This window comes from Leptonychotes weddellii, chromosome 4 (genome assembly GCF_054177405.1).
Source record: "Leptonychotes weddellii isolate Sample4059 chromosome 4, ASM5417740v2, whole genome shotgun sequence".
Lineage (NCBI taxonomy): Eukaryota > Metazoa > Chordata > Mammalia > Carnivora > Phocidae > Leptonychotes > Leptonychotes weddellii.
Window position 1 is genome coordinate 17,233,185 of NC_138372.1, and position 13,328 is coordinate 17,246,512.

General features: G+C 54.6%; 1 protein-coding gene across 1 annotated transcript in view; it reads right to left on the minus strand.

Moving 5' to 3' along the window:
* Positions 1 to 13,328, minus strand: part of RUNX3 (RUNX family transcription factor 3) — a 60,437-nt gene that overhangs the window by 13,889 nt on the left and 33,220 nt on the right. The window contains exons 3-4 of the mRNA XM_081817769.1: positions 13,072 to 13,228; positions 5,079 to 5,183 (exon numbers count right to left, since the gene is read on the minus strand). Coding sequence (XP_081673895.1) covers positions 5,079 to 5,183; positions 13,072 to 13,228 — 262 coding nt within the window. The remainder of the gene's footprint in view (positions 1 to 5,078; positions 5,184 to 13,071; positions 13,229 to 13,328) is intronic.

The window sequence follows — 13,328 nt, forward strand, 5'->3', positions numbered from 1 at the left end:
TGACGGGTACTGAGGCTCCACTGGCAAGAGACCAGCTCAGCCTCAGCGGGGTGGGGGAGGGACAGGAGGCAAAGGGGACGGGGAACAGGGAGAAGCAGAGCTGGGCAGGGCTCAGGAAGAGCATCGGCTGCCGGGAACAATGTGGGCCCCCGTGGCGGGGCCTTCACCCGTCTGAAGCCACTCGGCCGCCTGGCCGGGCCCTGGTGCGGTCACAACGCAGACACAGCAGCCGCTGTCCGCCCAGCCGTGGGGTGGGGCACCCGGGCCCGAGGCCCGCTCTGTGGCCTGTCAGGAGATTTACACCCGACTCTTAACAACCGCGCGGACTCGCAGGCGGGTGCTGGGCCCCGGGTGGTCCGCCTTGAATCGGCCCCCTGTGAGCAGATGAAAGCTGGTCGGTGGCTGGGCAGGGAAATGGGCTGGCGGGGGGCCAGCGGGCAGGGAGGCAAGCGGCTCCCTCCCAGGGCTGCAAGTGGGGCTTCCATCGGCCTGGGGTTGATCAGGGGAAGCCGGGAGGTCTGAGGTTAACCCCTTCCCTCCTGCTGGGTGCACTCCCCTGGGGATCAAGGGGATCCTGGGAGCCGGGGGCCAGAAGCCGTTGCCTCTCTGCAACCCGGGCATCCCTCTGCCTCCCCACACCTGGAGCTGCGAACGAAACTGGGGCAACTTGAGGACCCTCAAAGGCCCAGAGACAGGCTTAGTTAGGGTCACTTCTCCTGCCCATGCTGTCTGGGGCCCCCAGCAACCACTGGCTCTGTGCTCACTTCCTTCAGACCTCTCTGGTCAAATGTCACCTCTTTAAGAGGCGCCCACCTGGATCTGCTCCCTGCCCATGTCCCATCCGTGCACTCTCCACCCCTCCCCCCAGCTCTGTTTCTCTTCCTAAGACTTCTCACTACCTGAAATTAAGTCAGCTAATCATTTGCTTACTTCATTTATTCAACAAACAGTTACTGAGTACCTCCTAAGTGCTCATGTCTGTATTTTGGGGTCCCGGCCAGCATCTGGCAAAGCAGAGGAAAGAACCTCTGCCCCATGGAGCATAAGCACCGGTAAGGGGAGATGAGAAATAAATGAGTGAACGCTATAGCATCTTGGAAGGTAATCAGGGCTCTAGGTAAAATCAAGGCTGGTAAGTGTGGGTGGGGGTGGGGGTGTGTATGATTTGAAACAACATGTCAGGGGAGGGCTCGCTGAGAAGTTAGAGTAAAGCCTTCATTCGGGGTGGGAAAGAGCAAGCCATGTATCCGGGGGTGTCTGGGGAGGAGTATTCCAGGGAGAGAGAATAGCAGTGCAAAGGCCCTGAGGCAGGGATGTGGCTGGCCAGTTGGAAGACCAGCCAGGAGGCTGGGGTGGCCAGAGTGGGGTGAGTGAGGCCAAGGATGTCAGAGAGGAAGGCAGGGGGTAATGAGCACAGAGCAGGTGGGGCCCTGTGGGTCGTGGTGACCCCGCTGTTTACCATCTTTCCCCGGAGCCTGTCTACTGGGTTCACTGTGGCATCCCCAGCTTCTAGAACAGTGCCAGACACATGAAAGGTGCCCGGGAAAATATTTGCTGAAATCATTCCATGTACATTTTTGGGAAGAAAGGGCCCACAGGCAAGATGCCTGAACTGCCCCCCTTTGCCCCAGGCAGGATTAAGAACTTGGGTCCTACCCTTTCAGGTACCAGCACCTGCTAAGCCTGGAAGATGGGGTGAGTGGTTCTTAAACCACGGTCCATGCCAGAATTGCTAGGCACTGGACTGCCTCCTGCCTGAATCCTGGATCCTGCTCAGCCACCTGCTTTTTTAACCAGCCCCCAGTGACTATGAGGGACACCAGCATTGAGAACCTCAGAAACCAAGGCCACACAGGCAGGAAGCCACCAAGCCAGCCTTCAAACCCAGCCAGCCACCTGGCTGCAGATCGGGCATGCTCTGCAGGGCACCAGAGGGGAACGACCCAGCCACAGAATCCACAGCTGGGCCTCAGGGATCTGTAGACTCCCACTCCTTGGCTCCCAGAACCAGCCCCTACTCCCACCCCACTCCACAGGAGGCTTAGGCCTCACATGGGGTTGGGAGTCAGCAAGCAGTAGAAAAGCCCAGAAAGGAAATCCTGTGATCATCCATGAGGGTTTGGTACTTCCGGCGGGGCTGGGCAGCTACCAGCTCCTTTACCACTCAGGACGACCCCACAGGGCAGATGCTGAGAGCTACTATCGTCCCCACATTTTATAGATGAGCACAGGGAGGTGGGAAGGCCCTTCCAAGTGGCCCTCACTTCTCTGAGTCCTAGACTGGAGCCCGTGGGGGGCACTGAAGCTCACCCTTGGGCCAGGGGCTCTGCCTCCTGGCCTGTCCCCTCCTGGGGTGGCTGAGGGCCCGTTAACGGGGACTTTGCACCAGGCCTGGCACGTGGGGAATGCCTGGCAGCCAGCAGCTGGCCTCTTACCTCATATAGGTGGGGACAGAGAGGCCCAGAAAGGAAGAGGACTTGTTCAAGGTCACAGACTGAAGGCCAGGTCAGGGTTAGAGGCCAGGGTGCTGGTGAGGCCTGACCCGCAGGCTGGGGTGGGCGGGGGCAGAAGCCAGCAGGTCCTCAGCACGGGCGGCCTGCAGAGCCGCCCCCTCCCACAGCTGCTCTTTTTCAGAAATCAGCTTCTGCTAAGATTTTGTCTGAACAAGTCTCTTTAAACCCATGGGTCTGGCCCGTGCCAAGGCCCAGAGAGGGGCGCCATCTGCCTTAGGTCGCGGAGCCAGCCTAGCCTCCGACTCCAGCCTGTCCCCTGGCCCAGCTTCCTTTCCTTCCTCTTGCTGCCTCGTCTCCCTCTGGCCTCTACTGCCTTGTCCTGTGTCACCCTCCCCCATCAGCTCACCCCCCAGAAGGGCTGTCTCAGGTCCGGGGGACCCCAGGGGAGAGGAGTAGGCAGAGGATTCGAACTGGGGGCTCCCACAGGAGAGCTGAGCCTCTATCCTCATCCAGGGGCCTCAAGGGGGAGGGTGGGCGGCTCTGGGACGAGCGGGGCTGGACGTGGACGCCCTGTGGGATTCCAGGCATTGCTGGGCCCCCCAGGGAACGTTCCTAGCAAGCTCCGGGACCCCCTGCTCGCATGCCTCTACGGACTGGGTGCTTTGTGGAGTGGCTGCTAAGCATTGCAGCATCACATTGAGCCCAACCGTGGCTCCTGTCCATCCCGATTCGGCCCCTAGAGACAGAGTGGCATGTCACCTCCTTTATACCTCTATGGCCATGGCTTCGGTTTCTCAGCAGCCATCCTGCTGCTGACCAAGAGAGGGTCACCATCCACTAATGGTGGTGGTGGTGGGAATGCATGGCAGTGGCCAGGTACTGGGGATAACAGGACACCATGAATCCAGTGACTCACCAGGACCCTTCCCTCTGCCACCGCCAGATGCTATCCACATGCTGTCACTGATCTCTAGGCCTGCAGCGTGGGTGGTATCACCCCACTTCCGGGAGGAGGGGCTGAGGCCCAGAGAGGCCAGCAACTTGCCCGAGGTCCCTCAACCGGGCGGGCTGGCTCAGGATCTGCTCTCTGCATCATGATGGCCTACGGCTCACAAGGGCTTCCTAAACATCACCCCCTGAGACTCTTGGGATCACTGACCCAGTTCACAGATGACAAAACTGAGGCCAAAAAGAAGACACAACTTGTCCAGGGCTATGAAGCCCAAGGCCAGGGGCATGGACCCATCCAAGTCCAATCCCAACAGGAATATGGCCAGAGCAGATGCCCGCCTGTGAGCCTCATGGCCCAGGAATTGGCTAGATGGGGAGCCAGGCCGGCCTGATTCCCAAGAAGGAAGGGGCCAGCCCACGGCCAGGCCTGGGTGGCCCTCACTGACGACACCCTGGCATAGCCACACCCTTGTTCTGAGCCTCCTGGGCTCAGGTCCCCATTCTGTCTTCCTGCCCCAAGTCCACCCAGCTTAGAATAGAAATCCCAGACTGTCTTAGGAAGACAGGGCACCTCTCAGCAGACTGTGGGAGGCCCTGGCAGGTTCTCAATGTCCCCTGGCCTGGATTCTCTCCTCACTGGAACTGGGGTGACCCTTTGGCTCTGCTGTCACAAGGATCCCATGAGATAATAAATGTGAGAGGGTTTTCCAAACTGCAAAGGGTCACTATCCTAAAGAGCAAGACAGGGTAGCTCTCAATGCCCCACACTGAGCAGGTCGCAAATCCGGGGGTGGTCCATGAAAGCACTCTGGTCAGGACCCTGGTCAGAAAGCAGCCAGTCCAGAGATGGCCAGCTGGTTCTCAGTTTCATTCATTCATTCATTCATTCATTCAGTGAACATAAACCTCTGGCCCACTCTGTGGCAACTGCCCCTCCCTCCAATTTCCCTAATCTAAATCTGCAAACTGGGGGTCCTTCAGCAGGCAGAAGCAATTAAACACAAGTGTCTCTGATGTTAAAAAGCACACGTCAGGACCCCCTGCACATAGTAGGTGCTCAATAAATATTTGCAGAATCAAATCTGCATTCCTGAGTGTAGGTTTTGGGGTCAGAGTGCCTGGGCTCTGTGTGACTTAAGTCACATACTGAGATCCAAAGAAAGTTTCCAAGGAGCGGATCTGGCCTCACAGCCAGACCAACTCCTGTTTTTGATGGCTCCCTCCCTCAGCCCCTGGCAGAGGAAGCTGGGGTGGAGTAGAGCAAACCTGGCCTGACCCCCCCTCCCCTCACCAATACCCTATCTGAAGCTTTTTCCATCCCTGAAGACTTTCCTTAACAGATGCAAACTGCAAATCCATACTCCCTTAGCGGCCCATCCACACCGCCCCCCTTTCCATGGGCAGGCATCCCACAGGGAAGGGGGTCAAGCTAATTCTGCCTCTTCCCCTCCCAGCATCCTCGCTGGCCTCCAGCAGTCCAGGGCTAAGCACAGAGGGTTCAGGGGTTGCTGGCAGGCACACAGTGCGTGTTGGGATGTAGAGCCCAGGACTGCGATCCCCCACAGGAGAGCTCCAGGGACCCAGTGCCATCTATCTGACCTTGGCTGCTGCCCTCTCCACCACATGTGGGGCTCTCTTCCCCCACCCAGGGGGCTCAGTGACTCTGGCACTTACGTCTGGGTTCCCGGGGTCCATCCACGGTCACCTTGATGGCTCGGTGGTAGGTGGCCACTTGGGTGGGGTTGGTGAACACGGTGATGGTCAGTGTGAAACTCTTCCCTGGGGGGAGTGGAAAATAAAGGCAGAAGGTTGGCACCTGGAGCTATTAATGATACCCTGTTCTCCCTTCCAGAAGGGGCAGATCTCTCTCCTTTGAACCTGGGCAGAAGATGGGGCTCTGGGTGAAGTTCTACCTGCTGGTCTTGGCATTCAAGGCCTCGGGAGGTCTGGCACCAACTTTATCATCTTCCCCCACCCCATGCTCTGGGCACCCTGCTATTTTCTCCCTGCTTCCTGGCCTTTGTGCCATTCCTTCTACCCAGAGACCCTCATGATTTTGGGGTGGGGAGCACCCCGTGTATTTATAAAAATATGTATAAAATACATATTTGGGGGGCACCTGGGTGGCTCAGCCAGTTAAACATCTGCCTTCGGCTCAGATCACGATCCTGGGGTCATGGGTTAGGCTCCCTGCTCAACGGGGAGTCTGCTTCTCCCTCTCCCTCTGCCTCTCCCCCCACTCCTGCTCATGCTCTCTCTCTCTCTCAAACAAATAAATAAAATCTTTTAAAAAAATACGTATTTTTTTCCTGGAAGTAAATTATGAACTTTATAAAAAATTTGGGGAACACAGAAAAATCACCCACAGTTCCACTAGCCAGAGATAAACACTTAACATTTGGGTGTTTTCTGCTCTAACCCCTTTTGGGTGGGTATGTGTGTTTACAGAATGGCAAGGATCCCAAAATACATATCTTCATACCCCGGTTTTGTTTTTCTTCATTTAACCTCACATCATAAGCACTTTCTGATGTCATTAAAAATCCTTCACAAACTTCATTTTTAATGGCTGCAAAATACTTCAACCCACAGAAGCCTCGTCTTTTCTTTATCTGCCTCCTTACTCCCTGCTGCTGCCCCTGCAGCCTCCTCCTGGAGGCCCCCTGGGGGGGCGCTGAAAGTGGGCTGATTGGGGAGCTGCCGACATTTCATTTGTAGACGTAACTGTTATTTCCAGAACTCTGTTCTATTTTTAGATAGACATTTGGCTCCAAAGTCTCCATTCAAAATTCCTAAGAGAGGAAAAACCTTTAAAATAATAATTTTTTTTTTTACCATTTAAAATAAAACGAAAATGACCTTTTGTTTATAAAAATCTTTGTCTCCATCTCTGCTTATTTCCTTAGAACAGATTCCAAGAAGTGGTGAGTGATTTCATCGCATCAGAGGGCTGGGACGCATTCAGGGGCATTGATCTCTCAAGTGAGAGGATGCTCCTCCAGAGTCACTGTGACCGTGACCGCCCCCACTCAGCACGCGGCCATCGGCAGCATGGCCGCCTATCAAGGTGGAAGATCTACCTGCTCCCGACTTCATCTGCCGCTCTGCATGCCTAGTGAGACTGAAACTTTTTATATGATTATGGTCTTCCCAACCCAACACAAATTATCGCTTCGTGTTCCTTTACGCTTTCCTTATTCGCGTTCTAGTGCCTTTTAGAAATCAGCCTGTGTTAACCTATTAGCACTTCCCCACCCTCTTTGTGGCAACCAGTTTCTCAGCTCAGTGGCCTTTACATTCTGCCTTCTGATACGGAGCTGTTTAGCATTTTCAGTTCTTCCTCCTGTTGGTGATTTCTCCTAGTGTTTCATGTTCAGGCACGGTTCCCCATGTAACAAGCAGATAAGGTTTACCTTAGATAAACAGCGTTCTCCCTACCTTCTACCTTTAATTCCTTGATTCTTCTGGGGTTTAACTGGTGGGTGTGGTATAAGGGAAAGATAAGGGCAACCCAATTCTCCCAGCACCTTCAGTGAAGTAGGAGTCCCTTCTCTCTTGTCTTCTTCTTATCAGCATCAAAGCCCCCACACAGTATGAGATTGGGGAGGCTGGGGCGCTGGGTGGCGGGGCGGGGGGCTTTGCTCGTCTCCTAAGCTTGGCCTCCTCCTTCTCTGCTTCTGAGCATCCCTATCTCTGGGCCCCATTTATCGATCCAGGGACTCCCTAAGGGCAGAGGCCCAATGGCTCAGTGCACCTGTGTCCGCCAGGGCTGGGTCAGGGTGGGCAACTGAGGGAGGCTGCCCATGGGGACCCCTCTGTTTTCCCTGCACTCCCGGCAACTCTCCAAGGTGGGCAGGCAGTCTTGCTACCCCCCTTCACAGGCAGGAGATGAAAACTCAGGGCAGGGAAGGAGAGCTTGTGGTTCTCTTTGCCGGGCTGGGTCCGGTGATCATGTGAAAACTCAAGTCCCGGAAACAGGAGAATCCAGAACAAAAGTAAACCAGCCAGGCTTCCAGGGCCACACCACGGAACCCCAGGGCTTCTGAGACACCAGGGGTTGGTTTAAATCGAGGTGTGACTCAAACTGGGGCAGGGTGGGGCCTCTCTGGAAGAATTTTCCTGAGCCAGTACACTGGAGGCCGGGATGGAAATGCACACAGCACCTGCCCCTGGAGTCCTGGGTCAGAGGAAATCGAACCCCTCACTCTCAGACCACAGGGGCACTTTCCATGGTTTCTGGAAACTGAAAGTGCAGAAGGTCTAGGGAAATGCCAGGCAGGTGGCCTCAGGCTCCCTGCCCACCTCCCCTTCCTGGGATCTGCCATCCCTCCCTCTTTGGTCATTTTTCCCCTGACTCCTCCCTCCCCTGCCAGCCGGGCACTTTCCCGGGTAGGCAGGGGGTGGGGGGGGTCCCTGGGCCTCTGCTGCTTCCATCACCTCCTAGACACTGCCAGGTGCTGGGCCAGATGGGCCCCAATTACTGAAGTGCTCCTGTGTCTCCCTCATTTCCCTCAGGTCTCCACTGAAAAGTCACCTCCTCAGTGAAGCCCTCTCTGTCCCCTTTATCTAAAGCAGGCATTTTAAACTTGGCATCCAGGGCTCCTTCTTAGGATTAAGTGGGCCCTGTGAACAGGGACAGGAGAAAAGGAGACAATTGTATTGTCTCTAACCTCTGGCTACAGTTTAGCATCTCCCTCAAGTATGACCGTGGGCAACAAACCACAGAGGTATTATAGAAGTCCCTGTGACCTTGTCACCAACAGACGTCACAGATATTTACATATCACATTACAGACATTGCATATTTCTCTAAATATCTTTTATGCTCGTCACAACTTCAAAATCACGGTCATCATCAGACCCACTGCCACATCTTATTATTTAATACACTACTAAAAGAGCACATTTATCCCAATTTTTTTAGACATTTTGCTAACTCTGTTTTATTATAATTGGTTTCCATTGTAATCCTTTGTATTTTATTTTATTCTTTAAAACACATTATTCTGAAACTGTCAAGTGGCCCATGGGGTAAAAAAAAAAAAAAAAGGTTAAGCAGCTCAATGTGAAGCATCAGAGACCTTCCCACTCCCAACCTCCCTGCTCAAACCTCCCCCATTGTGCTTATTACTTTCGGCAATTCCTCTACTTGTTTATTTTCTTTTGTCTCCCTCTTCTAGATGGTAAACTCCCTGGGCACCAGAACTTCTGTCTTGTTCACTGCTGTGTCCCCAGCCCCTAGGACAGCATCCGGCACATAACAGGCGCTCAAGAAATGTTTGTTAAATGCATTATGGGAGAGACAACCATTTCCATTTTACAGATGGGAACACTGAGACTCACAGAGGGGCAATGAGTCATCCAGGTCAAAAGTATCTAGGCAGGGCCAGAAAGGTTAGAATGTGCTGGAGCCTGCCCCTCTCCCAACCCCATACTAAGGACCTGCTCCTGGGGAGTGAGAAGCCCCCACTCTCACCAGGCAGCAAACCACAAACTACCCCTGAGGCCATCAGCCCTCCTCTACAGTTTCCTCTCACTTTCCAGGCCTGGCACCACCCTTCCCAGGTGCCCAAAGGGAGGAGGGAGGGAGAAGGACAAAAGGCAGGGGCCGGGACCTGGGAGCAGGAGTGGAAGGGAGGGGCACGTGTCAGGTACCATGGGAGGCGGGGGGTCCCCGAACAAGGGGTGGGGGAAAGCTGTCCCCCTGAGTGCCCCTCACCTCTCTCTCTCTACCTGGTGGTGAACCCATCTTCCCATCTCTCCCTGTCTCAGGGCAGGAAGCTGAGATGACAGAGAAGGTGGAGGATTTTGTGCAGGAACCCCTGGCAAACCTGCCATCAGCCAGAAGTCCAGGAACTGCAAATCAAGGCACTCCCAGGGCTGGGCCCGGCTGGAGGGGAGAAGTCCTAGTCTGGAAACAGCCACCCCTCGGGGCCCTAGGTGACCCCAGACAATCTCGCAGGACCCAGGGCCCCTGGACCAATCAACACTTACAGCCGCCTTTGGCAGTGTGGCTCTGGGCCAGTCTCTGTCCCCCTCAGCCTGGGTTGTCGTGTCATAAACCCCCACCACGGGGGCTTCATGGACAGCAGGTGGGGGACACGTGTCAGGGGACCTCTGGGTTTTCTCGACATTGGTCAAGAAGCCTGTAGGCTGCACCCACACATCTCACCTCAAATCTCGCTCTACCTACTATGATTTCTTTTTAACCAGCTAATGACAGTTCCAGAACTCATGCTGTTTTCACTTTCACCTAGGCTGCCTCCTAGAGGACATTTTTGGAATTTGTGGTATGTGGTCCCAGAGAGGGGGCGTGGGGGGCGGAGGACACAGACGTCCAGCACCGTACAGCGCACCCAGGTAGTCGTTCCTCCTGGGTGTGAAACACTTGTTACAAAGATTCTCTGAGCCATGAGCCTAAATCAATTTTACATAAAATAAAGCAAAGGATTTTTGCACACTTTTAGTATCTGTTGAATTTTCCAGGATGGAAGACAGTTCTTTTTCTCCCCCCACCCCTGAAACTTTGTTCAGAACTTTGCCAAGCATTGTTCACCACTTCAGAAGACCATGTCATCGATGGCAGTGGACTCTGAGTCCTGCACGCCCAGCTGGAGGTCTGCCGTGGCACTCCCGGGGCTTCTGCCAGGGGGGCAGGCACCCGCTCACCTCAGTGCGGTCTCGCCCCACATTTATATATTCAGATGGATATTTTATCATAAATCCCTTTCCCCTTTGTTCTCCATTATAGCTATGGACTTCTATGGATTTTGAAACTGCACGTAAGTAGGTAGGTTCCATTAGTTACACATTTCACTGTAGGACAGCGAAGGGTGCATTGTAGAATATTTGTTGTAAGAAAGGCACTACATCTGGTGGGGTGGGAACCTGGGGCCTAATTGCTGGAGACACCAACAACTTGCTTTCTTTCCCTCCTTTGCCTTGGGTCCCACCTTCAGGCTTATCGTGAGGGCTCTGTGGTGGTGGTGTGTCTATATCCTCCGTGGAAACCTATCTTCCTGGAATTAAGATGGCATCAAGGAATAAAAGGCAAGGAAACAAACAGAAGTTTCCATCTGGCTTCTTGGTCTTGGCAGAAGTCGGAGGGCCAGGGAAAGGCTCTGGGTCCCAAACTCCAACCTGTCCCAACTCCTGAAGTGCCCCACTGTCTGGATCAATCACTGATTTGCCCTCTCGGTGGGAATTTCCCAATGGGCAGCATGGGCACGGCAGACGGGCCGCTGCGGGCCACACGACCCCTGCGCCCTCCTTCTCACTGCCAACCGCCTCCACTTCTCCCACTCCACAATTCACACCTTCTGGGTTTCCCCCGCCCCCGCCCAAACCGCACCATAATCACAGAATCAGTGACTACACCACTCAAAGGGACTTCAAAGATCTCCTCCAGTCGCAGGCATTTGAAGTAACAAAATCTGTAACCTGGATCCAACTCTCAATATGTGCCAAGTAATACAGTGGTGCCAATTTCCTTAATCCTTATAAAATCTCAGGATTTCCTTAATCCTCATAAAATCTCAGGTCATTATTGTCCCCATTATACAGCTGCGGAAACTGAAGCACAGAGAGGTTAAGCCATTTGCCCCATGTCATCCAGCAAGTCACCGGCAGAGCTGGGACTGAAATCCAGGTGGGCTGGTAGTGGAGCCCAGATTGTTCAATACCATGAGCCTCTGAGGTCTGAAAGTTTTGTCAAGTCCCCAGGTATTGGAGCTCCCACTCAGGCCCCTTCCTGCCCACCCCCCCTCCCCCTGCCCCAGGACCAGTGAGACTGATGGGAGAAGGGCGGTGAGAACGATTTATAAACTCAGCCTCCTGCATCTTCCAGAGCCACAACCCCAGCCTCAGCCTCGCCTGCTTCAAGAGCACCCGCTAAATGATGCTTTGCAAACCCACCTCTCTCCCCTAAAGCCCTGCAGGGTGAGTACAGGTCCATGGGCATAAATGCCACAAAGAAATCACTTTATGGGGCAGAAAGGCCAGCCGGCCAGCCATGCCCTTGGTCACTCAGGGAATCACCGTATCTTCTCTTTCTCGATCTCACCTCCCAGGACAGGGAGTAAGGTGCCATGTTCCTGATGCCTTGCTGGGCTCCCGGGATGGACCTTCCCTTCTGCCTGCTTCACCAGGGCCTGCAGCTACAGCGCGCCTCCCTGCACCGCCCCCCCCGCCCCCGCCGGCCCCATCCTCACGCCACCTGGGCCTGCACACCTGGCCACCGTCCCAAAGTCAAGCTGCATCCCAGCGAGCCACCGACCGGTGGCTAGTGACTCTCCACTCAGGGCTGCGGCTGGGATTAAGTTGCAAAAGGCTGGAGAGACTGGGGATGACAAAAGGGGCTTGGAGACTAATTAGGAGCAGCAATGAAAGCTTAATTCATAAAAGCAAACATTTTCCATCCATCAACCTGCAACCAGTTAAGGGCAACGTTTGAAAGAAATCTGTGCGTGGGGAAGGGAGCCAACAGGAACAGGAAATGTTTGAAAGAATGTAAACTATTTCAGTTTCATAAAAAGTAACAAGTAAACAGTTATTACATGCAAATAATGCCCTGGTTTTAATTAATGCTGAAAAGTCAAAATATGTTTGACATTTGTATGTATACATTGAACGGTTGGAAAGGAAAAAATGGTGCCCAGATGCCCGTTGCTGAGCAGGGCTGGCGGCTCGGAGCGAACTAAAACCTTGAAAAGGTCTTGTTTATTGGTGATGAAAAGTACAATTCTGCCTCAGCCTCTGTCGAAACTGGGGGCAGAGGGAACCTAGCTTACTTTCTTAACTAAGCTGGAAGGGCAGGCTGGGTCTTGGGAAGGGCACTCCCCGCTTTTCAGCAGGCTGGTCTTAAAGGGCCAGCGAGTCCTCAAGCCTCCATTTCGCTGGGGCAGAGTTTCTAGGACTTCCCCACCCAGAAGTGATGGTGGGTTTCAGGTCCCAGCAGCCTCTCACTCAAGAGCCCCGGGGTGGGGGGCACCCGCAGTGGTGGCTGGTCCTGCCTGCCTTCCTCCCGCCAGAGGCTGATCACACAGGCGGGGGGGGGGGGGAAGGGGGGGCACACCGGCCTTGATTCTGAGGTGGGGGACTGCAGCCTGCACCGCATTCGTGTCTCTTCTAAACCACCTTAAGGCTCAAGGGCTGGGGAAACTGTGGCTTGGGGAGACCACAGCTGGGGAGAGGCAGCCTCAAAGCTTGCTCAAAGCTTGAAGCTCTGGGAGATCCCAGCCCCTAGGGGAGAGTGGCTGGGGTGCTTGGGCCCCTGCAGACCAGCCATTCGTCTAAACCGGCCGCTAAGCCCACTTGCCACAAAAGACCTACGAGGTCCCCCTTCGAGCTCCTTAATCCATGATCTCCTCCTAGCATCTTTTATGAGGCCAGAATACTCCACCGGGAAAGAGGGGTGACACGGACAGCTTCGAGAGTTAGTAAACCCCAGAAACTGGGAGCAAATTGTGTCTTTTTCTGGCGAAGGACTCGCATCCTCCAAGGGTTTTGTGACACCCCCATGGGGCTCCAAATGGCTGTTTGAGACCAAGCCAGGCCTAGGGACTTGTTTCTGGGGCTCCCATTTGGGACCCCAAGGGCTTGCTCTCAGCTTCATTCCCAGACCTCTGCCATTGCTGGTGTCAGGGTGCGCAGACTCCCTGCTGCTCACCTCGCCCACTGCGGCCCACGAAGCGAAGGTCGTTGAACCTGGCCACCTGGTTCTTCATGACTGCCGAGGCATTACGCAGCTCCGCAGAGTAATTCTCATCATTGCCAGCCATCACGGTCACCACTGTTCCATCAGGCACATCCCCCAGCGCCACCACCTGAAGGCACAGGGGCAGGGGGACAGCTTAGAAAGGTAGGGGAGGCCAGGGAGAGGCGGGGAGGGGCCGGGCAGCTCCCCTAGGTCTCAGGCACACTGCA